The sequence below is a fragment of the Orussus abietinus genome, unplaced genomic scaffold (assembly GCF_000612105.2).
Source record: "Orussus abietinus isolate OABI.00-Male unplaced genomic scaffold, Oabi_2.0 scaffold468, whole genome shotgun sequence".
NCBI lineage: Eukaryota > Metazoa > Arthropoda > Insecta > Hymenoptera > Orussidae > Orussus > Orussus abietinus.
In genome coordinates this window covers 35,090-62,507 of record NW_019394610.1, presented here as the reverse complement: position 1 = coordinate 62,507, position 27,418 = coordinate 35,090, and the positions used below count along the sequence as shown (strand labels likewise).

General features: G+C 44.6%; 1 protein-coding gene and 1 long non-coding RNA gene across 2 annotated transcripts; one reads left to right on the top strand and one right to left on the bottom strand.

Moving 5' to 3' along the window:
• Window positions 1-694: 694 nt before the first annotated feature.
• Window positions 695-26,740, bottom strand: LOC105704458 (low density lipoprotein receptor adapter protein 1). Its single transcript, XM_012433682.1, has 6 exons — window positions 26,471-26,740; window positions 4,497-4,678; window positions 3,118-3,230; window positions 2,650-2,891; window positions 2,055-2,212; window positions 695-1,628 (listed from the first exon to the last, which is right to left on the bottom strand). Exons 1-6 carry the CDS (start codon window positions 26,514-26,516, stop codon window positions 1,440-1,442), a joined length of 930 nt encoding a protein of 309 aa, XP_012289105.1. The 5' UTR covers window positions 26,517-26,740; the 3' UTR covers window positions 695-1,439.
• Window positions 1,554-2,308, top strand: LOC105704466. Its single transcript, XR_001104450.1, has 2 exons — window positions 1,554-1,685; window positions 2,059-2,308. It is a non-coding gene; the product is annotated as an uncharacterized LOC105704466 (long non-coding RNA).
• Window positions 26,741-27,418: the final 678 nt, after the last annotated feature.

The following is a 27,418-nucleotide window of genomic DNA, read 5'->3' as shown; positions in this document are numbered from 1 at the left end:
CACCGTCAACTGCCGCATGGTATTACCATCACGAGTACGTTAGCCGCCAGCGACGACTGGTAGATGGCACCGCCATCGCGAGTGCGCGAGCCCCTACCAGAAATTCGTTGCACCGCCCTTGGGGGGCAAAAACGGTGAAAGCTCACGTACAAAACCAGAGGGCAGCACACGATGCGATCGCGCGACCCTGTCCGTGAGCAATCTCCCAATTTATCTCTGTTGTCACTTTGTCATCAAGATATAATAAACTTTATTCTTCATCGCGATTCACGGACGTAGCAAGCACGTGTCAAAGCATGAATTTACCACTTTATTTGGATTTTGGTATGGTAGCAGACAATTGCGCGTATATTTTAATAGATATACACATTAGCGAGTGCAATAAGAAATATATTGTGTATTCGATTCTGGATCATTCACGGTCAATACACATGGCCACAGCATGGAATAATATGATTTAAATTAATCTAAAGCGGTAAAATGTTAATTACTTCATGAGTATCGCTTTTATTCCCCTATGATTTCTTTTCAAAATTTATTTAAAGCTTTTCATGAATTGTCATGATTTAATGTGGTAAATTCAAAGAAGTGGCAGGTTTCAAATGTTAAAGGATGGTTGGATTAAGGATCCTAGAGCTTTGCCGTGGATGTTTAAAGAGAAGGTAAGAAAAAAACATTCATGACACGATCGTACTTCGTTCACATAGCTCACATGTATTGAAGAAACGGTACACGACTACTTGCAGTGGATGTACGTATACTCATGTACGTTGCTTTGTGTCGGTCACATTTCATTACGTTAATGCTAATCTTAACACATACCGAAATCTATATCAAATGAGTACGATAATTTGTCATTCTCCATGCATTTTCACAAATGGTCAACCTTAACGACGAGACGAGTTTGTCGATGAAACATATCAACGCTCCGATGCAGCCGAATGCTCGATTAATTACGTTAATAGTCGATCCAAGTAACCGGACTCGGCAAACCGATCACCGAACACCATCGGGGAATCGCCCAACACCCATGCATCCTCACAAGATATGAAAACTTGTGCACGCATTTTCATCTCCCTTCCTGGAATTGTCTCCGGCTTCACCAAGGTAAGCGACTCAAGTTGCACCGTACTCTGTGAAGGAATCCTACGTTATCTTCCTTCGATGCTTACAGATCTACCGTGTTACCCTCCACCCTAACCCACGTTAAAAAGACGATCGCTCTTCTCTGATCCAACATTCCATGGGGCTCTCACCAGGAGTCGCGCGATACGTGCTAATCATCTTTGGATAAAGTTCGACATCTTCCATCACTAAATATCAACCTTTGAGCGGTCTTAAGAGCCGACTCGCTTGCTTTGGCCGCTGTTCGACAGGTGCTTCCAGAGCCCCGTGATTAGCGGCACGTCCCGGAAGTTGTCGGCCCGAGGCTACGCCTGCTACGAGCACACCAGGTCGACCGACCTCGACTCTGCCCAGGCATTTTGGACCTTGAATCCCGGCGAGGGTCTCGGCACCACATGATGCGACGGCGCCGAGGAGGACGCCTGACGCAACGTCGTCATGGGGATCCCGGTCGCGGAGCCGCGCCCTTGTGCCCTCTTGTTCTCCTCCTCCTCGAAACTCACCTACAACGAACACAACATGATCATTACACATATTACCGACTACCGTCGATCGTTAAGGTAATAGTAAAGGGTCATTCTACATATATAATATATTTATAAAACTTTTTTTCAAACCGGACGCACCGAATCGTTAGAAACTTCAGCATGTGATGATGGAGACCCTAAGGAAGAACATGATGATCATGAAATTTCATTTTTAATCAATTTTTTTTATTTGTCAGATTAGAATCAAGAATAAGTTTGTTTCTTTTAATGAAATTTCACGAGCACCACGTTCTTCCTTAGGGCCTTCGTAGTCACGTGCTGAAGTTTCAAATAATTCGGTGCACCCATAATTATTTTGACATTATATATATATAAAGAATGACCCTTTCATATCACCTTAATACTCCTTGATAAATCGAAAATTGTTACGTTAACACTCACCCAGGAGTTCCCTGCCGGCTTTGCGGAGACATCGTTCGACAAATCGATCAGCAGGTTCTTCTGGGTCTCCTTGGCCGAGCGTCGTTGTGAATGCTGCTTCCTCTTCTGCGGATAATCAGCGTCAACCTTGGAATCGGTAACGGCCTCGTCGTCGCAACCTGAAAATCGATTCGATTTTACGTATTTTTAGAAGTAAAATCAACTACACTTAAGTCCTATCACGGCCCCGCAATGAAACGGCACGAACAAATGGATACCAACGTCAATCCTGTAATTACTCTTACAACGTCGATATCGGTCATAGCGTTTCGTTAATTCCTCCCGGATAATTTGGCGAAATTAATTATCGTGCAAAAAAACCGTCCGTGACGCATAGACACGATATCACGTGTAACTTGTTGTTAACGTAGCTACACGGCGGTGGATGCAAATAGAGCTGGAATATTCGTTACGTCGATGGACAGGCGCGTTACGAGAACGACATGCGATACATTGTGCCCAATTAATCCCGACACCGTCCGCTGAGGTTAACGAACGTCCGCATTTTGTCTCGATCCACTGTATGGTCGAAATCTTGTATCAAAGAAATCCGTACCGATTCCCTCGTCGGTCAGAGGAGGACTTTTGTCCACCACGTGATGAATTCTCGGGTCCGTTTGCGACAATTGCCACGCTTCATAGGCAGTGTTAAAAGCCTGGGCCACCGTCAGCGTCACCGTTTGCGCCGTTTTCCTTTTAGGACACAAAAACGCGTGGCACTCCATTGTCTCGTTCAGATTCGTCGCGATGAATGCAAAAACGTGGTCGTGCGTAGCGTCCGCCGAGCAGTAGGAGATCCTAGAAAAATTATGCATAGGTCGAATCGTGGCTAAAAAAAGTTAGCTTCGGCAAGGTCAATAGGGTGGAATGAAACCCGCCTGAAATCAGTCGACTCGAATGGGACACTTTGTTAAAGGAATCTTTTTTTTTATCGACGTCGATGAAATTTCTCGACGTGTCTCACTTCACCTTAACGATAAGTTGCATCATACAGGGAATGTCAATAGCTGCCCCGGAAAATTACCTGTAAATCGAGATTTGCAGTTGCTCGTCTTCCGTGGCCAGGTCGGTCATTCTGATCCCCTTTAAGCTCACCGCGAGGGAGACTCTTTGCAGCTTCTTCCCGCTGGCTTTGGCCTGAAAAGAGGAGACGTAAAGTGTAAGACTTAAAATTTAAAGGAGGCGAAGTCGCTCCGACTTTCCAGGAGGGCGCATTAATACATTTAGCCGCGCTTATTTCTTAGATCTCCGGAACGAGGGCCGCGAGTCGGTTTAATTAGCTCGTAGCAAATTCGTAAAAATGTCCGGGCGTCCGGGACGTTAGCCAATTGGTCGTATTTGCCTCCGGGGTGAACCCGCGCTAATTAAGTGCCGCGCTCGTTCTCGTAATGGATGCCGCAACGGGGATGTTACGTGCAAACAACGCATCCCCATTCCGCGTCAACTCGACGTGATCTGCTGCACTTTTCGAACCGAAAATGAAAACGCGTCAGCTTCCGCCCTCCTGAAATCGGAAAATAGTCCAGATGATTAGACGAGTTCCGACGATACGGCTCATTAAGGTGATATGAAAGAGTCAACCTATATATGTATCTGAGAAGTCAAGTCATTGGCAAATGTATTTTCCGAATTGGAGGTACCGATTCGTTTCACATTTTACCACGGGAATATGGAGGCTCTGAAGTAGGTCCTGAAACTCACGGAATTTTATTTTTCATCGAAAATGTATTTAGTTTTCATGGACTAGAACCAACATAGCGTGGCCCGTGCACGTTTTCGATGTTTTACGCTTCTTGGAGGCTTAGAATAGAAAATGAAGAGTTTCTGGACCTAGCTCGAATAATTTAGAATACCGTAGAAATGAAATATTACAGAGTCGGATGGGAAAATATGGAAAATACATTCACTAGCGATTGCAAAAGAGTGCTGGCTTGTCTCGGGGCTAACGCGGGTTTTTAGAGGAAAATTTTAGTTCCAGCTAAACCTCACAGATGGCGACGTCGGTCCTGAACAGTCGTTAGGATAATGAATTCCCGGGATTTCGACAGTTTTACGTCGATATCTTCGTTAATACTTTTCTGAAATGACACATGGAACGCATCAGGTCGTATTATTATCAACGTAGACTACAAAAGACCGATATAAATATAAATGTCGGTAATGTGACGCGCTAGCTTATGTTACCACTTGAGTATTCAAATCATTTTGGTAGTAACGTCATCGTTACTACCAAAAAGGGTATAGATCAATTTCAATTTATGAACCTCGATTCAATTTCTCAGCGCCTTTCGTATCATCTTGAGGAAGGGAAGGGGGGTAAAAAAAGTTATGAATTTCGAATTCTGTTTGCACGTATCACGAGCGAAGCCATTAGTCTTTTGTATATACAAAGTGTCGTCGTACCATAGTGATGACCGTCTTGATGGCCTCGGCGGTGGCCTCCTCGCTGGAAGGCGCTTCCACCAAGGTGCTCCCCAGGTACTTCAAGGTGAACGTCGCCTCCGCCTCCGCCTCCTCCGGGGCGCCGCCCCCGCCGCCCTCGACGCACTCGCGACTGTTGGCCAGGGCCCACTCCTCGCACAGCTCTGAAAGGCGAAAATCGACGGCTTAGTCGGGAGTCGCTCTCGAGGATCCTCTCCAGAGCTCCACTCGATCGATCGCCCGCCCGGGAGCCCGACGGCTGCGCTCCGAGAGATCCAAACCCGACGAGCGGCTTTATCATTAGCATCCAATTTTCCACCCCGACGGCGTCCGACGCCGCTCGCGCCATCTTGCGAGAGAACTTCTCGCTCCTGTACTGTACAGAGCGTCTTAGAAACTGATAATTTTCCTCATAAACGAAACAGGAGAATTCGGAGCCGAAAGTTCCTTTTCCGTTTTTTAATCGATGCGCTCCGAGAGATTCAAACCCGACGAGCGGCTTTATTATTAGCATCCAATTTTCCACCCCGACGGCGTCCGACGCCGCTCGCGCCATCTTGCGACATCTTGAGAAGTTCTCGCTCCTCACCCCGACTGTACAGAGCGTCTGAGAAACTGATAATTTTCCTCATAAACAAAACAGAGGAGAATTCGGAACCGAAAGTTCCTTATCCGTTTTTTAGTCGGACCGTTAGTTCCGAAAATATCCGCGACTGAAACCGGCCAATCACGGAACTGCGCGCTCATTGGTCGACTTCGATAGCTGATATCTTCCCAACTAATCGTCCGATTGAATTGTGGAAAAGGAACTTGAGTCCTGAGTTCTCCCCTGTATTCGAGACATCTCGAGCAATTATTCACATTAACGGAAGGACGCTATAACGGCTTACGAATGTCCACTAGGAGACGTCTCGCGCAAATCCGTCAGAATTCCTGGAAGAGTTTTCCAGGAATTTCTTCATTGCATTCCAAATCGGGCACGTAGGGTGTAGACGTCTGGAAAAGTCGAGAGGGTAAGTGTTTTTCGCGTGACCGTTGAATTTTTCCTTCGCTCTTTTTTTTTTTCTTTCCTTTTCCAGGAATGCCGAAATGGACTCCGAAATAACGTGGACCCATCTCGGTAACGGAATTCCGTTTTCGGGATCGCGGGGACGCGACCCCCGTCGCCGGGCGGATTCGTGCCACTTTGAGGCCGAGCTCCTGAAATGTATATTTGTTCGGGGCGCCATTTGCAAGTCGAAACGGCTACCCTCCGCGGATGGACTGCGAACTACCCCTTGCGGTCCCGGCTTTCCGGGAGTAGTGTATAAACATGGCGCACAAATGCGTTTCGCGGCCCGAGTTAAGGCACGCCTTGCTTCCACGAGATACGTGCATCCGCCATTTTTACGTCCCAAGGCGCGAAAAAGAAAGTGTCATTTAACCAAAGAAATATTACTTTTAATACCAAAGAACTATCTTGTTAATATGAAAAGTAATTATTAGACTCGAATAAATTAGACGCGACGTTTCTTCGGGATGATGACAATTTATTCGAGTTAACTTGAGTCAAATTCCTTGAATTAAACAGATATTCCATTGGTTCGATGAATTCTTTTTTATAAATATACACGCAAAATCATGATCTCAGATACATGAAAAATTTCGGGAGTTTCAAGACCTCCGTTAGGACCTCCATAATCACGGGTTAATGGATAAAATTCGATGCACCCGGTTTGAAGAAAAGTTTTATTAATATTTTGACGTTTTGATATACACGGAATGACCCTTTCGTACCGCCTTAACGGGTAAGTATTGTTATTCATACGTGTAATATCGTAATCTTTTTTTTTTTTTTCTTTTTACGAGGTGAGGGAGGTCGACGTCAACGATATAATTCCTGGTCGGGGAGCAGGTGACGCCGGTTGTTTCGCACCCTGGAAAGAGGAAGGAAAGGAATTACGGGAGTGCGGGCCGAGTACAGAGATACGTACGCAGAACGTAACCACGAGTTACCCTCCGCCGCGCCCTGTAAACCGCTCAGATCCCGGGAAGGCTCGTGTTCACCCTCCGCCACCTAAACACCCCGTTGAAGATAAATGTCGAGCCAGACGGAAAGGGGAACGACCGGAGGAACGCTACCCGGCGGACGAGCAGGAAACCACCCTCGGCATTATTCGCCTCCCTCCGAGAGAGCAACCCCGAAGAGTACGTAGGTCGCCGCAATTATCTCAGGGATATTCTCCAGAGAGATTTCTAAAAGGTATTCATTCCTGATTAAAGCATTCGGAAGAATCGGAGTAATCCCCTTTTCTCACCGAATCATTTGAAACTTCAGTAGGTGAGTATGGAGACCCTAAGGAAGAACGTGGTACTCGTGAATTTTAATTTAAAAATAGAAATGTGTTCTTGGCTCTAGTCTGGAATAAATGGAAAACATTGTTTTATCAGATATGAAATTGCATGAATGTAAACTGTCGAAATGGAACGACCGAAGGTGCCCGATGAACATGTTTTATGTTGCTTCCGGCAACCAATCAGAGATCGAATAAAAGGGCGACAATGTTGTACCCGCGGATTTTTTCAGATGGGAATAATGATTGAAAGCGGAAAAAATCAAGGATTCTTGCCCACCCTGCTCGAAAGCACCCTCGACGATGTATCCTCGGGGTAGCCGCAATGGCCGCGCATTAATCTCGACAGGTCGAATCCCGAGGGTTTTCGCTAAATGGCCGGGCAGGGCGGCAGGACAATGGGATTTCGAATCCACCCCCAGGACGCGAAAGGGTTACGACCGGGAACGAACGCGTAGCGGATTTTGCGAGCGTTCCTTCGACGTCCTCAAAATAAGCACCCCTTGCCTGGCGAATTCCCTTCCGGGGGTGTTGCGACATCGGTTTCCTTCGAGTACGCAAATAACCCGGGAGGGCACGGCTCGCATAAATTCTCGCGACGCCAGGGGTGCGGAATTTCTGTCGCGGACCGGCCGCAGCCCCTCGGCCCAGAGGTACCGTGTCAACGGTCGGGCTTGAAATATTAAAATTGCGGTCCTCCCTTGCTCCCGAACAAATTCTTCCACCCATCCGAGGCTGCCCCGAGGACGCCATTTTGTTCAGTTTATCATTTATTAATTTCCTCCTCGCGGCTCCGCTTTTGCGACCGCACAGAAAAAAAGGAACGCCATTGAACCGGACAAATATATCTCTTTCGATAGTGCCACCGAGAATGTTTTGTTAATTCAGAATATAATTACATCACTCAAAATCGAATTAATTGGATGCCACGTTTCTTCGGAATTGCGAGAATTTATGATTGAGTTTATTAGAGACAAGGAATGATTTCCTTTACTTTACCGAATATCTCTTCGACACTGTTCAAAGGAAATATCCCGTTGGTTGGATGAATTTTCCATCTCGGTGGAGGAGCGATAATTATTTAACGTGTCGAATTTTATTTGCTTTCCTTTTTGAAAGTTGATAAAGGGCAAATTTTTAATTTCAATATTTTAACACTTAAACTTCTTACTCTGTAGTATTATTTTCTCGATTGAGCCGGATTCTGCTATTATTTTAATAATCCCTCTGTACTAGAGTAAACGGAACCGAAGGTGGCAAAACAGAGGAAAACCGGGGTTATGCAACGTTTCGGAATCCGATTAATTTCGGAAGAAATCGACGCTTTTTGGGGTCGCTTTTGGACCGGAAGAGCTCAAAGGCTTCCAAGTTTCTCATCAGGACCGATGGCCACCGTTCGCCGTCTCGATTTCGAGGCAATTTATCGGGCTCGGAGTGCCCGAGAAATTTAATTAAAGGCCGAGGGTAAATCGCGGAAGAAAATGGGAAAAAGCAATTATTTTGCCCGGGGACAAAGCGCGGGAGAAACGGGACGGCCGAGCGGAATATTTTCCTGGGGGAAGGATGGGGTGAGAGGATCGGGAATACGGATTATCCGGAAACCTTCCTGTTTCACGATCCCTGTACACCTTTCTCTATAAAAAGGGCGGAAAATGCAGTACATCATCCGAAAATTGCCACGATGGAAACGCGGCAGACCTCTCCTACGGAAAATGGGACGATTTTTTTTCCCTTTTTTATTTCGAGTCAACGAGGATATAAAAAAATTCAAATTGCGATTTGCGGCGGTCGGTTTGATCTCGTCCCTGTGACGGACCGTTAGCTGCATTTTTGCCCTCGAGAGCACAACGCATTCTTTTTTTTGTTTTTAAGTCGAAAAATATGCGTACATTTTTCATCACTCACACTTGAAACTGCGAGAAATTCAAGATAGCCGACTGATATGAAAGGGTCATTCCATATATACATATGTTATCCAAACTGGATGCACCGAATAATCTTAAACTTTAACGTGAAAAAGTAAAACTATTTATTTATTATATCCCGGACAGGAACGAGAAGGATTAATTTCGAAGAATGAAATTTCGTGAGTTTCCTTCGACCTTCATTGGGCCTTCCTGGTTACGTGTTAAAGTTTCGAATTAGTAGGTGGCCCCCCAGTTTAGAGGAATGTTTAATAAATCTTTCGACGTTTTGATATACACAGAACGGTCCTTTCGTAACAGCTTAACAATCGATAAAGGAAAATGTAGACTTGCGTATCGAGTTAAATATAAAAGCGCAGCTAACTCGAAGAAATGTAGAGGGAGAAATGCGATTCAAAATGGCGGACGACGCGTTTGCACCCCGCAGCTGCGTCTCTGCCTCGCGCCAGCTATGACGCGAATTTAATCAGTGCCTCCCATTATTCCGTAATTTCGCCCGGGTTATGGCACGGTTGCAGCCTGTTAACGGGAAACGGCAAAAGTTAAAGGACCCGACTCGGCGCTGAAATTTCCTCCGCGCCATTTCTCCAAACGGGCTTTCCGTTAATTGCCCTTCTCGACGCGACGCGCCCTCGGAGCGCTCGAATCACTTTTCTTTTCTTTATTTTTTTCCTCTTTCTTTCAACGTCCAGCCTGATCCAATTTCACGGAATATTGCCCCTTCTTTTACGCCGCATCCGGAAGGGCGAGACTTCGTCGAAACTGCCTCTCTGCTGTTACAAGAAGTGTATGAAATTTCCAATGTCGAGCTAGTGGAAGGTGACGAGTCGATACATAACCTCTACCGCGACGGAAGAGAAAGAATACCTGAAATTACTATCAATGGGTGATTGGAAAGTAAACGGGTCGATACGTAACCTCTAAGAAATGAGAAGGAATGAAATACATGAAATTCCGATCTTTCTGGTGATTTCAGCAGCAATAAAGTATATGTTAGAAATTAATTACACAAAATTGAGGAAATAGATACATAACCTCACAATCGCAGCGAGGGAAGAGATATAACGATTCCACGTCTCGAAATGAAAATGAAGTAATCAAGCGAGGACATAACCTGTACCATGAGTTACCAAAAAAATATGAAATTCGCATTACTAAACAATGGACAATACGCACACCTATAACCTTTATTATTTCGGGATAGAAATTATGCGAAACCCCGATCCATTTTCCTGGATTCATTCCCAATATCGGCATGAGGTGAAAATCGCCTGAAATTACTGTCGATGGGCGACTGGAAAGTAACGGGTCGATACATAACCTCTAAGAAATGAAAAGGAATGAAATATATGAAATTCCGATCTTTCTGGTGATTTCAGCAGAAATAAAGTATACGTTAGAAGTTGATTACACAAAATTGAGGAAATAGAAACATAACCTCGCAATCGCAGCGAGGGGAGAGATATATCGACTCCACGTCTCAAAATGAAAATCAAGTAATCGAGCGAGGACATAACCTGTACCATGAGTTACCAAAAAGATATGAAATTCGCATTACCAAACAATGGACGATACGCACACCTATAACCTTTATTACTTCGGGATAGAAATTATGCGAAACTCCGATCCATTTTCCTGGATCCATTCCCAGTATCGGCACGAGGTGAAAATCGCAGGGGAGATTTTGCCGCGATTGCACCGAACCGTATCGTAATCGAAATTGCGATCAATGAGTCCAATCGGGCTTTTACGCGCATCGGTCGACCGATCGGAGCCGAGAGAAAGAGACAGGGGGAAAACTTGGAAAGACAATGCGATTTATCGGCCCCGTCCCGTAAAATCGAGCCCTCCGGTGGGGCAGGAAATGGACCAAGGTTTTTGAATATCCGGGATTCTCTCGAGAATCGCGGCCCGCCTACCTCCGAGAGGACTCCGAATAATCCGTAAAGTGAGCCGAATAAAAAGCTTTCGCGTGCTCGGGAAAAGATAATAAAGCGGGATGGCGGAGAAAAATATAATCCGGAAAGAGGGTACCCATTTGCCCCCGAAACCCCCCCAACACTGATGATTCTTTGGCTGTGTGAACTTGGAATCCAGTTTGACGCACAAACGAAATTAACAGGCTTATTGGAATGTTCCTGTGATGTAGACGTCTGTGTCACGTTGAGTTTTGTTTGTGGCATTTTTTTTTCAAAAATCAAAACGGTTCACAAAGATAAACAAATTCCGAATTTGTGGAAATTTGGATTTTTCGACTCTAATGGGTTCTCTGACGTTAGGAAAATTCGGAACCCCCCAGAACCACAAAAACATTAAAATGGTAATTTTCGGAATTTATTTATCTTTTTTCTTAACCCTTTGGCTACTAAGAGCGCTTAAAGGCGCCCGACGTTTGGTCGAATATTGCCTGCCCGGTCAGACGAATTTCGCCCATATGTCGAAATGGCTCCGTGTTCAAAGGTATGACAGCTCTGGTTTTTGTAAAAAGAAATGGCAAAACATCTACATGACAGAAACATTCAAATAAGCCTGTTAATTTTATTTCCGCCTCAAACTGGATTCCAGATTCACACAGCCTGATTCTTTTCCCAAAAGCGATGGAGATTGAAATTTTGACTCTAAAGTTCCTTTTCGATCGGCATCGTTAAATAATAAATCTCTTACCAGTAGTCCGACAAAGAAATGGAAGAACTTTCGATTCCAAATTTCCCCGTCTTTTGTCTTCAATTAAGAATGATTACTTTAGCGATGCTCTGCATCCGCGTTCGAGACCTGGCTGCCCGAAAAGCGGAAGTCGCAAGAAAACGTAGGATCGCTGCTTCGCTTTTAGAGGAAGCCTCGTCGTTTTAAGGATAAAATACAGCGGCACGTGATTCCCGCGGGGTGGGAGATCTTTTTGCGAGAGTCCCGACCAATCCACTCGACGGCCTTCGGGAAGAAGTGCAAAGCCCCCCGGGAGTTGCGGATTCAGCGACTCGGTCTCTTCCTTCCTTCTTTTCGTCCTCGTGCCGCCTCCTCTCTTCCAGGTTTCTCCTCTAGGTGCCAGGGACGAATCGCGAGCGATCCCGGTATCTTCCCCTTATCCGTCCACCACCTAAAAGGATTCGACGCTCGAAGGAGGAAAGTCCCGCGAATGGGGGTAAAACCGTTCTTAAGAACCAGTAAAACGGATCCGATATCTCGTATACCCGGAATCGTCGATGAATCCGGGATAAAGAGCCCGAGTTGCCCCTTCCTCACGCCCCAGAGACGAGACGGTGGATTTTCTCAGCTCCGAATCAAGGTAACCGGGGTGGAAGTTTATGGCCGTCGAGGGAGCTAGGTAAATAGCTGACAGCGTTCTCTTTATTTAATAATATTACCGATAACTCGATTTATTTATAGAAACGCGCACACGGGGTAAGTCTTGGAAGTTCCAAACCGAAGACCCGGTGCCTCCGAGGACCCGGTAATTTATTTATTGCATGAAAAATGTGCAAAACCCTAGTCACTAAAACGGAGGCGTTCAATCATTTGAATCATCCGGTCCATATATAAAATACACAATACATGATAAAACTGATACACGTAACGAAATAAATTTTTTCTTCCCTTTATCAAACTATGCAAGCGTGTTATATATGCGAAAACATGAAAACATGAAAGCGTGTTATATATGCGAAAACATAAAAACACAATACACGATAAAACTGATATACGTAACGAAATCAATTTTTTTTATTCCCTTTATCAAATTATGCAAGCGTGTTATATATGCGAAAACATGAAAACACAATACATGATAAAACTGATATACGTAACAAAACCGATTTTTTTCCCTTTATCAAATTATGCAAGTGTGTTATATATGCGAAAACATGAAAATACAATACATGATAAAACTGATATTCGCAACGAAATCAATTTTTTTTATTCCCTTTATCAAATTATGCAAGCGTGTTATATATGCGAAAAACATGAAAACACAATACATGATAAAACTGATACACGTAACGAAATCAATTTTTTCTTCCCTTTATCAAATTATGGAAGCGTGATATATGCGAAAACATGAAAACACAATACACGATTAAACTGATACACGTAACGAAATCAATTTTTTTTATTCCCTTTACCAAATTATGCAAGCGCGTTATATATGCAAAAACATGAAAACACAATACACGATAAAACTGACACACGTAACAAAACCAATTTTTTTTCCCTGTACCAAATTATGTAAGCACGTTACATATGCGAAAAAAAAAAGTGACAATTTATGAAATCCCCCCCGGTTCCGGACTATTCCCAAGACTCGCCCCGGATCCTTTACATAACCTATAATGGAGTTACAGGCATTCCCACTCGTGAGTCGAAATTCTTGATCCGATCAACCGATGGGTACAAGAGACAATCCACCTCGTAAATCCCGAAGGAGGCTTGCTTGGCAAGAATCGAAAATCCCCAGGAAAAGCTTTTCGAACGTTCCAAGGCATCATCCCCTTATCCCGCGAACGGCCGCACGAATCGACGCCATCGCCTGAAAGGATTCGCCGGCCGAAGGACCTCCGGCGAAACGTCCTTACGAACCGTAAAAGGAATCCGACCGTATACCCTGAATCTCCGATGAATCCTGGATAAAGAGACCAAGTTGCCTCCCAGAAGACGGCGATGGAATCCCTTGACTTCCGAAGGAAGAACCGACAGGGGTGCGAATGGCCGTCCATGTATTTCGTATAAGAAAAATAAAAAAAACAACGGAATTACGAGACCGGCCTTCTCGTTTAGTTGTTGAAAATACGAAGACATCTATTCTAAACGTCGAAATATTTATAAAACTTTTCCCCAAACTCGGTGCACCGAATCCTTTGAAACTTCGGCACTTGACTATGGAGGCCTCAAGGAACGCGATGCTCGTGACATTTTATTTTTCTATCAAAAACTTTTTTATTCACCCCAGACTGGTCCGTAGTAAAGTTGTATGGTCAATAAACGACAAGTTTTATAATCAATAAATGACAAGGTTTACAATCAAGAAATGAGAAATCTAAACTAAGTTTAAAAAGAATCCCCGCGTCCCACTTCCACGGTGAAAATAAGCACCAGTCGGGGGAGCGAATCCAAGGAAATAATCAAAGAGGTAATCACCCTCGGATTCGATTATTTGGAGCGTTATCCAATGAGGGGAAACGCCCGTCGCGGTCGGTTCCTTCTTTTTGAGGTGTCCTTTTTTTATCCTCCCAGACCAGACGTGCCGTTCGATCGGAGCGGTGACTTTCCTCTCCCCGACCGTGAGAGAAAGGAGGAACCGAAAGGAGAGTAAAGAGATCCCTGCCTCCTCTAGGTCCTTTTTCCGAAGGATTATTGGATCACAGGAGACGAGCCGGAGGGAAGGACTCCCTGGAACCTCGGAAAGATTTCGCGGATCGCAATTTCCCCGAGGAAACTTTGATTTCGCGAAGAAGCGTCGCGTTCACCTGCGAGTCCGCAACTTCGGCGGCCATCTTGCAAAAGAAAAAAAAACTCCTTCCGATCCCGTTGGCCCAATTTCTTCTCCTCCACCGTATACGTGAAACGTAACGGTGTCGCCCGATTCAGGCACACCATGGAATGGAAAAGGTTGGGTCGATAAAACCCCTTTCGACCAGGGATTTTTTCATCGGCAGCTTTTCTATTTCGTAAAAAGTGAGGGGACTTTTTTCGGACGCGACGGGATTCTTTTTTTTTTTCGAGAGAGAGAGAGAGCGAGTTCCACTAAATCCATATTGCCGCAATTTCGGCTTTAGTTCTAGCACCTCGTCGGTGATGAACGGGCTTCCGTTTTCCCCGGAGTTTATATACGTTCCCCGGGAAAACACGGCCTACCTAGGGATAGCCAGGAAGAACCGAAGCGGGATGAGAGAGCAATAAAGCCGCCATTTTATCTCCTCCGATAGAGGTATCGAGGATATCCGAGAGGTCGGCGGCGGTAAAGTACACGTATAAAGGCAGAAGAAGGATACGGCTCGCTTTATCTTTTATCCTCGTATTTTTCGCGATGTTCGATTCGCACGGACGGAAATAACCGGTGAATCTTTCATTACTCTTAGTCGCCGGGATATCCCGAGAAGAGAAATAGCTTAAGGTGGAGTGAAACACCCCTCAAATCAGTCGATTCGAACAGGACGCATTTTTTAAGGATGTTGGATCGAGCCGTCTGAAACTTTAACACATGACTGGTGAGCACCTAGGAATTATCCTGACACTTTCAAAATTTGAATTTTTCAATTAAATTTTTTAACTTAACCCAGACCAGAACCAAAATGGCGTCGAGCTCTCATATTTCGATTGTTACCTATACAATTATTGAAGGCCCTAATATGAGAAACGAAGATGTCAAGACAATTGCACGACAATGTAGAACACTCTGATAATCGATAAGCTCGCATTTGAACGAGATAAAGGCGAAAAAAGTGTCTTATGAGCTTCTGTGCTAAGACGAAGGTAACACGAGGCCTCGGAGAGAAAATATAGTTGAAACTGAAATCACAGATGGCGCAAGATGGCACTCTGCAGTCAATTACGGCATCGAAAAACCACGAATCCAGAGGATTTCATGTTGCTTCAATTATACTTCCCGAGAAAAAGGAGACGCGAATGAGTTGCAAATTCGAAAGGCCCGCAAATATGAATACGTAGCCGCGAGTAACGAAGTCCCGGAAACGCGTCGCCATTTTGGCCATCTTTTTGGAACGGCGTCCCGACTTTATGAGGTGCCAGGATTTAAGGGATTATTACGCGAGGAATAATGTCGGCTCGCCGGCGACAAGTAGCTCGTATTACGAGTGCAAGCCCAGGCTGAAACACTACCTATACCCTGAGAAAAAAGAAATTCACGGAACCAAAGAGATATTACCTTGAACAGTACCAAAGAAGTATTCTGTTACTTCCAAAAATAACGATGTACCCCAAATAAATTGTCACAATTCAGAATAAATGTTTTATCCAATTTATTTCAGTTTATTCGAGTCGAATAATTATTCTTGGAATTTCCGTTGTATTTCTTCGATACAATGGATTCTTTTAGCGGGGGTTCAGTCGCGTTCAGTTGCAAATTCTCCTCCGAACCTCGAGGGTCGCCTCGAATGGATGGCGAGGTCCTTCGTCCTTGTGTTCGGAGAGAAAACCTCCCTCGCCGCAACGGCACGATCGAACCGTCAATTACTCTCTCTGTCACGGGCCTTGAAAAGCCTCGTACGAGAGAGGAATGTACGTCTTGGGAGTTGCGCCATTTCTTTCTGGGATAACTTCAGGCCACTTACGTACCCTCCCAAACTACCCAACTTTTCTCCAAACCCGAATCGGAGAATTAACCGTCTTTCCAACACGGGCCACATCCGCCAGGGGATGAAAAAAATAATTAACGACTCCTTGGCAACTCTCGCTCTTGCCAGATTCGCTGTCTAGAATTTTATATTACGTATAATAACTGTACTATATACAGGATGCCCCGAAATTAACGCTTCTCCTTTAGGAACCTGAAAGAAGGTGGAATTTGGGATCGAAACTTCCTTTCCCATTTTCCAATCGGATCGCTGAATTAGGATCTATCAACGAATGAAAACAAAGATGACGCAGTGCGCAGGTTTCTCGCGCAGCGGCGGTGCGCGCTCTCTGATTGGTCGACTTAGATCTTCGATAACTCCGTAACTACTAGTCCGATCGAGAAGCGGAAAAGGAACTTCCAAATTCCACGCTCTTTCGCCCTCGACCGAAAAATTATTGCGTTTTTCGCGATTCATTAATTTGACCCTGGAAATATGTTTTTCATATCGAGGAATGTATCGATATGCCAGACGGGTCGTTTCAACAGCCATCATTTTCCACGCCGAGAGTAACAAAACGTATGACGAGTTTCGAGTCGGACCGAAAAGGGGAAATTTTCCTGAAATTCCGTTTTTGATGGTTCTCTATATACAACGTACGGGGATAAAAAATTGTATGCCGCGCTACATCGATATCCCATTTGACGGGACCGCCGAAACAATCTCGACAGGGGGGAACAAAATTGCGAGGTAATCGCGATTTATTACACACCTCACCGTGCACGCCAAACCGAATGAATTTGAAATTCGGAAATGCTATAAGGCCTGGAATAAATTCCTGCCATTTTTCGGCTTTCAGTTTTCGCATTCTACTCTGCACATCCCCTCCAAACGCTTTTCCCTCTTTTTTTTTTTTTAATCCATTTCTCGGGAAAATTCATCAGTACCACACCATTCCGTACAAAAAATACCCACGTGAAATCTGGCGCGGCGTGTTTGTGGGAAATTCCCTAAATTAATGAAAACGCGAAAGCGTGGTTTTCCATGTGGCCCCGGGATGAATATGTTGGGAACGGATGTTAAAATCGATCCCTTAAACTAACCACGTATTGGACGAGCCAAAGCACGAGTAACAATTTATTTTAATCAGTAAAGTGACGAAAATACCGGCGTCGACCATTTCTATTGTTCTATCGCTCTGCCTGCCCTGAGAAATGAACTGTATCGAACCAGAGAGATTTCCTTAATTCCAAGAATAATTATTTAATTGAAATAAACTCCAATAAATTCGATGTAGCGTTTCTTCGAAACTACGACAATTTATTCGAGTAGGAGTCGAATATTCCTCAAATTAATAAAATATTTCTTTAATTCGAGGAATCTTTATTGTGCTCGCTTAAGGGGATGTGAAAGCGGCATCCGAAAGCTCAATTGTTCACAAAACTTTTCTACAAACTGGGTGTCTCAAATCGTTTCATACTTTAAAACGTAAATATGGAGACCCTAAGGTAGGTCCTAAAACTCGTGAAATTTCATTTTTTATAAACTATTTTTAAAATACCTATAAACAAATTTGAAAAGAACTAAAATTTCATGAGTTTCAGGACCTTCCTTATAGCCACCCTATTTACGTTGTTAAGTGTCAAACTATTTGGTAAACCAAATTGAGAGAAAAGTTTAATAAACAAAACCTCTTCGACGCCACTTTCACATCACCTTAACGTGGCACTAACTATCGAAAGCCTTGGAGAATTGTTTCGCCTTTCAGGAATCGCGTAAGGGGAATTACTGGGAAGCCATTTTAGCGGAAACGTCGAGAATCACGATTCGGTGTGAAACTCTGGTCGAGCATTCGTCAACTGCAAGAGCGTATCCAATAACCAGGACTCGGGTCGATATCCAATACCGGCAATACGCGTCGCACTTTGCGCGGAATTACTCGAGTAATCGGCGACGCACCCAAAGTGCATGATTCGCCCCAACTCCTTAATAACACATCCTCAATGCGCCCGTAATCAAACGCAATGACTCCTTAATGACACATACAAAGCGAGGACAAAATTCAACACGGTGACTTCCATCGACATACCCGCTCGCTTACATACGCACTTTGGACACACAATTACCGAGTCATTGCTACTATCGCGATAATAGATCATCCCGCGTATCTACTATACGCGCGATAATGCAAAATCTATTTCCTGGAGGGATTAGAAATCCCAAAAGAAACCAGCAAATCCGAAACGTTTGAGAAATCGGTTACACCAGTTTTAGGTTAGATTTCCCAACAATTACTTGCTACATCTCGCGCCCACGTAATCGACTCCAATCATCTCTATCACCGTATCAAAATATTTATATACACGCGCTTTAAATACGTCATTACCAACTTGTTGCATTATATTGTAACGAGGAATTATCGCGCATATTCCACGCTCGGACGATAATCCGCACGTTTGTTATTTACCATCGAAATCGGTTTAATTAATTCGCGCCTGGCGTTGGATGTATCCGACATCCACTAAAGGGTCAACCCTTTAACTACGGAACCCTTTAAAAAAGCCTGTTTAAGAAAATGTATATTGGATAAAAAACTGGATAAAAAATACCGTTTAACCCTTTCAGCACTAAGCCCTTTTAGAGTGTAGACGAATTTCATCAGGGCGTACAAGCAATATTCGACCAAATGTCGGCCGCACTTATGGGTCCATAGCGCTAAAAGGGTTAAGGTGAACTGAAACCCCCCTCAAATCAATCGATTCTAATAAAACACTTTCTTTAAGGGCATTCGATCGAACTGTCTGAAACTTTGACTCGTGAGTACCTAAGAATTATCCTGACACTTTCAAAATTTGGACCTTCGAAAAGTATCGCTCAACTTAGCCCAGACTAGAACCAAAATGACGTCAGATCTCATATTTAGATCGAATTCCAATTATTGAAGGCCCTAATATGAGAAACGAAAGGGTCAGGACAATTGTACGACAATTTAGAACACTCTGGTAATCAAGAAATTCGCATTTGAACGGGATAAATGTAAAAGAAGTGTCTTATGCGCTGCTACGCAAGGACGATGGTAATACGAGGTCACAGAATAAAAATTTAATTGACACGGAAATCTCAGATGGCGCAGGGGGTCCCTCCTCGGTCATTAGGGCCTCGGAAACCATGAATCCAGGGTGTGTCTGGAGTTTTACTTCGATTTCTATAATTATTCTACAAAAACGGCAGATGAAATATGCCATTTAGTACAATACTCAATATAATTCGACACAGCTGTCCATATAAAAACGAACGTCGGCAACGTAGTTATTTAGAAAAACCTTTTTCACCGACGTAGATCCAGTTCCTCGAGGCTTTTCACTTCACCTGAAGTGAAATCCATACTATCTGGAAAAAAAAAAGAAAAAATCCGCACCGTCTCGAAAAAGTAAAAATTCGAATCATTTGGGAACTAGGTTAGGTACTGCAGTCCTTGGAGGGCAGGATCGGTCGGAGGGTCGAGCTCGCTTCGTCGGAATATCGCCATCGGCTAACGAATGCACCAGCCGTTTCCTCCTCCGGGTGGCTCGCGGCCGACCTCCATTGTGGCGGGCGGAAAAGTTACGGACGGCAACCGGAAAACCGGAGCCCGAAAGGACTCGAAAGGACTCGAGAGGGTACTCTCGACTCCGGATTCCCGATTCTCCCGGGGGTCCCTTTGAAATTAAGGCGTCTTCGGAGGCTCCCCCGAGAGGCTTCTACCTCAGCCCCGCCGGAAGCGACCGGCAGGAAGAAAGTTCCGAGTCGGCCGATCTCAGGCAACGGAGAGGCCCCTCGAGGCCGCCGCGGAATTGCTGGACGCGCGCTCCAAACGAGGGGAAGGGAAACAAAAAAAAAACCAAGAAATTGTGAAAACTGCAAGGCGCGACGGGAGAGAGGCGGTGAACGTCGTCATAAACGCCGGAGAAAATCGGGGCAATTGCCGAAATTTCGTAAAAATGGTTGAACGGCGTAAAGAACAATTGTAAAGGGGGAATAATTCGAAAGGCGGGAAAAATGCGGAAAATTTACTCAATCGACGGGCGGGGTGTGGTTTTTCTTTTCTTTTTTTTCTTTGTCACAACGAGAGGTCGTTCCCGATGAAGGAGGTCGATTCGGGCCTTGGAGCGAATTCAAGGGCGACTCGACAAAAGGAACATCTCCGGGGGGACGAAAGGATTTTGTTCGAGTGACCTCCGAGGCCCTGTTTTAAGGTGATGTGAAACTGGCGTCGAAGAGGTCTTGCTTATAAAACTTTTCTCCCAATTCGGTTTACCAAATAGTTTTGATACTTTACAACGTGAATAGGTAGACTATAAGGAAGGTCCTGAAACTCATGAAATTTCAATTGTTTTCAAATTTGTTTATAGGTATTTTGAAAATAGTTTATAAAAAATGAAATTTCACGAGTTTCAGGACCTACCTTAGGGTCTTCATATTCACGTTTTAAAGTATGAAACGACTTGAGACACCCAGTCGTAGAAAAGTTTTATGAACAATTGAGCTCTCGGATGCAGCTTTCACATCCCCTTAACGAACCGACTAGATCCTCGGATCTCTCGGTTCGACGTCAAAAAAATCCCTGCCCTGAGAGAAAGAAAAAAATTGGCCGACTCAAAGAGACACGCCATGCGATACGGACGAATGAAATCCTGCGATCGAGCACGTCCAAAGAAACGGATCGAGTAAACAAAATGATTATAAATCAACGGCGATTTATCTTTTCAACAAATTCATTACTTCCTGCAATTACACCCGAATCGGGCAACGATGTATACGTCAACGGTATATATTCGTTTATGTCAACTAATCTTTTTTTTTTTCTCTCAGGATGGAGGAATGAGATCTCGCTCGTCGCTCGAGAGAGAAGCAAGGATTTCGTTTTCCCGACCTCCTCGTTTTTCCTCTTCGATCGGATGCTACCTCGTCGAGGGTGCTCCCGATCGAGAGGCTCTCAAGGCGCGATTAAGGCACTCCTCCGACATCTCGAGGGCGAATTCCCGATCGTAGGTGCACGACGAAGTCGAGGGACCCGATCGGACCCCCTATTAATCTCGAATAATCGGGAATAATCGATGCCAAGTGGAATTCCTCCGGAATTGTAATTCGCGAATTCAGGAGTCGTCGCGCCGAGAGAGGTTAAGGTGTTACGAAAGTGTCATTTTATATGTATATAAAAACGTCAAAATATTTATAAAACCTTTTTCGGAAAGAAAACAACCCTTTCGTTTTCTCCTTTGATTCCATCGCTTTCATGGTTCGATCAGGGGAGTCCATATATTCGACGTTCATTGTTAGTGCATTTCGGTGTCCGGAACAATACAGAAATTCCTCGCCGAATCCGCAAGCTCGCTCGAGTTAAGGTGTTACAAAAGGGTCATTTTATATATATACAAAAACGTCAAAATATTTACAAAACCTTTCTCGGAAAGAAAACAACCCTTTCGTTTTCTCCTTTGATTCCATCGCTTTCATGGTTCGATCAGGGAAGCCCATATATTCGACGTTCATTGTTAGTGCATTTCGGTGTCCGGAACAATGCAGAATTCCTCGGCGAATCCGCAAGCTCGCTCGAGTTAAGGTGTTACAAAAGGGTCATTTTATATATATATAAAAACGTCAAAATATTTATAAAACCTTTCTAGGAAAGAAAACAACCCGTTCGTTTTCTCCTTCGATTCTATCGCTTTCATGGTTCGATCAGGGGAGTCCATATATCCGACGTTCATTGTTAGTGCATTTCGGTGTCCGGAACAATGCAGACATTCCTCGGCGAATCCGCAAGCTCGCTCGAGTTAAGGTGTTACAAAAGAGTCATTTTATATATATATAAAAACGTCAAAATATTTATAAAACCTTTCTAGGAAAGAAAACAACCCGTTCGTTTTCTCCTTCGATTCTATCGCTTTCATGGTTCGATCAGGGGAGTCCATATATCCGACCTTCATTGTTAGTGCATTTCGGTGTCCGGAACAATGCAGAAATTCCTCAGCGAATCCGCAAGCTCGCTCGAAATTCGAACCCTGTCCGAACCGTGGGGACTTTTCGACCTCTCGAACCACTCGTTGAGGATCCAACTTTGACAATTGCAGCTTCGACTTCGATAATCGCGACTCGGACTTTGACAATCGCTTCCCCGTTGAATAGCGCTCCCGGAATTGGAAATGGCTCCCGGAGTGATTTCCGGGGAACTCGAACGCAAATCCCGATGTCTCTCGAATTTACATCCTTTCGATCTTTCAAACCCAACCATTCTCCTTTAAATCGCCTCTCGATCGAGGTAACCAACAAAACAGCTTTGCCGTTCTATCCTAACCTCTCCGGACAGAAGATCTGTTTATCCAACATTTATTTGCCGAGCGGAAAAAAATTAATTCCAGGATTGCTCGGACATCTCCATATAATAAATAATTCTATAATCAGAAAGAAAGTAAATCTGCCCTCCTTTAAATCTCTTTGTCACGTAACAACTTACTCGGGTTAAAAAAAAGAAAAAAGAATGACCCCACAACCGTTCGCACCTCCATAAACGTCGACTGTTCCGACACTCCAGGAAGTCGTAACGATTAATCGGAAACGATTTCTCTGCCGGTTACGATCGACTTTTCCTTTCCGTTTCGCTTTCCACGCCACGTTGAAAGTATTTATCATCGACGCCGTATAGGAGACGCATCAAGGTCGAATAATTCGAAATATCTCGGGGAAGTACTAATCGAGACGACCCGACTAAATCTGAGAAACGATTTTGCCAGCTGGTTCCGACCGGCATTTCGGTCTTAGCAATAATTATCCCTCTTTATCCACCGATTTACTAGAATCGCATTAAGGCCGAGCATTAAAAAAAAAAAATCCAGAATGGCGAATCGGCGGATTTCCATCGAGCAAAAAAACCGGATAAAATCAAATCGACGACATCGTGAGCGGCACGTTTTTTGAAGCGAATTGTAACGGACTTTGTAGCCAACTTTCCTAGGCACGGACTTGCAAATCGTATCCCGGAGAATTGTATCTCGCCTTCCATTTCTGGGAAAACTTTCCGAATTAAACGGCGTCCTCGTTCCGCAAAATGGCGAGAGTGCTCGCGGGACTGTCGCAGGTGTAACGCGATTAGCATTAAAAAGCACTCCGCCATTGTTCGCGCAGCTCCAATTTCGAGAGCCGGCTCGAAGTGGATATTGCATTTTCGAAATTGCACGCAAACCCCGTAATACGCTTCGACGCGGGACCCCGATTCTTGGGGAACTTCTTTGACGTCGAGAACTTAATTACGAACGCCTCGAGATATTTTAATGAATGCATGAGCGGCTCGTTCCTCCTTTCGCTCTTCCCCTTCGCCGAATGTACCGTGCAAAATAGGATCTCGCCATATTGAACGGAATATCGAGCCTTTTTTCCCCGTCGATAGCTGCGATATCACGTTTCAAGACGGAAGCGGAAATCATTCACGAGTGATCCGTTTTAACTTCTTTTTATCGAGAAAAAAGGTACTTTCCCCATGGAGCTTTCGTATTCGCTTTACCTTCAACATCTACGAAATGTTTTATATTTTGCACGGAAACCAAAACTAAAGGTTTTTATTTCGAATATATGAAAGAAGGTGAAATTTCCCGTCGAAAGTTCCTTTTCCACATTTCGATCGGGCTAGTAGTTAAGGAGTTATTGATCGATGAAATTGGAGACCAATGAAGGGGCGCGCTCTGGCCCTGCGCAGTAGATCTGCGCCCTGCGTCGTTCGTCGACATTATTCATTGATAAGTCTTTAACCAATGGTCCGGTTGAAAAGTGGAAGAGGAACTGTCGATCCCAAATTCCATCCCCTTTCGAGCTCGAAAGGAAAATCTTCGGTTTCGGAACGTCTTGTATACTTGTCGCTCCAAATGTGAGAGGGAATATTCACCGGCTTCCCGTAGGGTAATACATGAAATTATTATGCAGATTTTACGATCGATAATCAATGTTCTACGAAGGAGGTTATATTTCCTAGGCAATGCGACCCTGCATGTATTACCATAATCTCGGAGGCGATTTTTATCCCTGCGGTTATTGCGAATAATCGAAGGGCGTTAACTATCTCGCCGATGGACGAAGCGCCTTCCTCCTCCCTGTAAAGTTGCCAGCCATTCAGGTAATTTGCATAATTAGGGCAGAGGGGCAAAGGACTCCGACGTAAATTACCGTAGAGTCAAATGTACCTTGCAATTAAACCTCCTCAGAAGTGCCCGGCGAGAAAATATTTTTCCATCCTTTTTCATCTTTTTTCTAACCCGCCGAGAAATTTTATATTCTCAGTTTAGTAATTAGAGGTTTTGCCCGTGGAGAGACTGTCTCGATTAACAATCTGGTTCCAAGGTGGAACGGATACCTCGAGACGATAAAAACCCAAAGTATTACTTAAAGATACGCATTTATCGAGCGGGAAAGCAGGAAAAACCTGGATTTCAAGTTAATGATCGAGTTTATACCGGAGTGCAGATTTCGGCAGATCTTTGGGGACCGATTCGACCGCAATGGAATCAAGATCCCGGAGGGGAATTTCAGGATTTCCCTCATTACCGAGTATCAAAGGTTTAATGGTCGTAGCCACGAGCCACACAAAATCATAATAGGATGAATCTCGGCAAGCAACAAAGATTCACCAAAATTCGACCAAAGCTCCCATTTCTCGTAGATCCTTCCCCTTAATCGGGCAAGGTAAAAGGAAGAATTTCCACGTTTCTTTCCATATTAGATTTCCGCACAACGAACAGCAGACGAAGAGGATGCCGAAAAGAGATTTCGAGAATTCGAGGGCATACGTTCCTTCGAATTACCGGACGTCCTCATCCAGAAGAAACGTTGGATTACAGGACCGAGTTCGGCCAATCGCCCAATGGTTACGAAATCTCCGACTTTATGAATAACAATTGAAACATGGGCCGCGGAACGTCGGATGCAAAATTCTCATCTGCCCCTTTCCTTCGGCGTTATCGCCGCCGCACGCGGTCCGTGCTATCGATCGGAGCTTAATGCCATTCCGGCAATTCGCCTTTGCTCCGCGACCCGTAATTACCGATACGGTTTGCCACTCGGCGGAATAAGTCGCCGTCGTTGGGCGTTAATTACATCTAGTGACACGAATGTCCGACATCCGCAAAGGCGATTTGCGAGGCGGCACGACCAAACCCCGCTCTCCTCGCAAGGTCGAGCCGATTAAAATGGCTTAATTAAAATCATCGATTTTAATCGGCTGATCTTTATCTTTTAAAATCACGACTTTTTTTAAACAGTCCTACCGCACGGCGTGGGAGAACATCGGAAAAGTACAATATTAAACGTAGCTTTATCGGCAATGCTGTCCCATGTTAAAAGTGTAAATGCCTTTTTTTTCCCATGTGAAGACCAAAGGAGACCGTCTCGTTATCGAGGATCTTAATTAGCAATTAATTACCTGCATCGATATGGAAAAACTTATCCCTTCGTCTTCGACGCTTATCGCGACAGGTGAAGGAATAGACCTGCAGGTGTTGGGATCGGGACAGGAGAAAACACCTTAGCGCACCTTGCGTCTTCGTTGACTTTGTATTCCGGAATGAGATTCGTCACATCTCGCGGAAGTACAGGAAACAATGGTGAGTGATACCGTAGAGAACAATGAGAGAGTAAATAACGCGTGGTAAGGGAGACCGCGATATTCCTACGTGCCCTAAACTGTCGCGAGAGGATCTTAGTGGTCCCAATGACTAAACCATTCAATAGTTTACTCTTATTTGTAGGTTAGAACACCGTAAAAATAATTTCCTACGCAATCGGATAGTAACGTGACAAGTATAGCCAACCTAGTCGTCAGTTTCAATTTTTAGAAAAAGATCACTAATAGGTGACGTCACCAAAAAGTGCTCCAAATTGACGAAAATCATTCGTTTTATCGCATCCTAATTTTTAATTCAACCGCGAAAACATGCTCTCTGAAATCGCAAAGGACAAAGGGTGATTCTATATACACAAAACATCAAAATATTTATAAATCTTTTCTCCAAACTGGGTGCACCGAATCATTTGAAACTTCGGCACGTGATTACGAAGGCTCTAAGGAATAACGTGTTACTCGAGAAACATCATTAAAAAGAAAGAAATTCGTATTCTAGGTTCTAGGTTGGGATAAATAGAAAATTTTTTATCAAAAAAGAAATTTCATGAGTTCTTCCTCACGACCTCCTTAAAGAGGGCACGCGTTAAAGTTTCAAAAGGTTTGGTGCATCCACTTTGAAGAAAAGTTTTATCATCATTTTGACGTTTTATATATATAGGATGACCCTGTCATAACACATTAACGGTACCGCCGACGTCGCCGGTTCCAGCGGTTTCAGAGGACGTCATGGGTTCTGCAACAAAATATGAACCAGATGTAAACTCACTCTTGTGCTTAGAACTGCTCTTCCACAGTCCCCTGAAGAAGGACATGCTGGCCCTCGTCGACCGGGTCGACTTATCTCCGAGCGGATGTCCGAGGTGCTCCAACCGGTCCGCCGTCTTCTGGTTACGGGGTTCCCAGGAGAGTCTCGGGGTCCGGCGGATCCGGGCTCGACGAGGAATCCGCGGTAGTCCGAAGGGTCCGACAAGGTTCGCCGAAATGTCGCGGACCGGCGGGGAAGAGCTCGAGCTGCAACCTTCCTGCCGCGCACGCGGTTCGCCGCGATCTGAGGCGCCGCAGCTGGCGGCACCGGCCCGCCCCGGCGCGCCGCGGTTACGCGCCCCCTCCACTCCCCTGGCGCTCCGAGTGGAGCCGAGCGCCCCCGAAGAAAGTCGAAGGGACCCGAACGGAACCGTGCACGACCAAGGGGGTGCCGTCCCAAAACCGGCACCGCTAGTTGCCCGACATCGGCAAACCCACGTGGCGGTCGCGTGGCGGATCATCGATGTCACCCTCGAAACTTCGTAATATTAATATTACGACGATCTGAAAAGGTCATTATATATAGAAAATAAAATTGTTTTATTTACCCCACTGACCCAAAAGTCTTTTTTACAAAAATTAAATTTCGTAGGTTTCATGACCTTCGTTAGGACTTCCTCTCACGTGTTAAAGTTTCAAATTATTCGACACGCCTACTTCGGAGAAAACTTTTATAAATATTCTGATTTTTACATACATATGAAACTTTCATGACACCTTAATTACTCATATTTTGTATACCCTGAGATCGTTACGCAGGTAACGAGGGTCTTCTTGAAATAAAGTAATGAAAATTAATTAAATCGAGAGTTAAAAATAGGAGAAACCTTTTTTATCCCCTCGAACTTCGATAACAAGACTGAAATACAATTAATGAAGCCGTACTTTAAGACCGAGGCTTTGCCCCGGA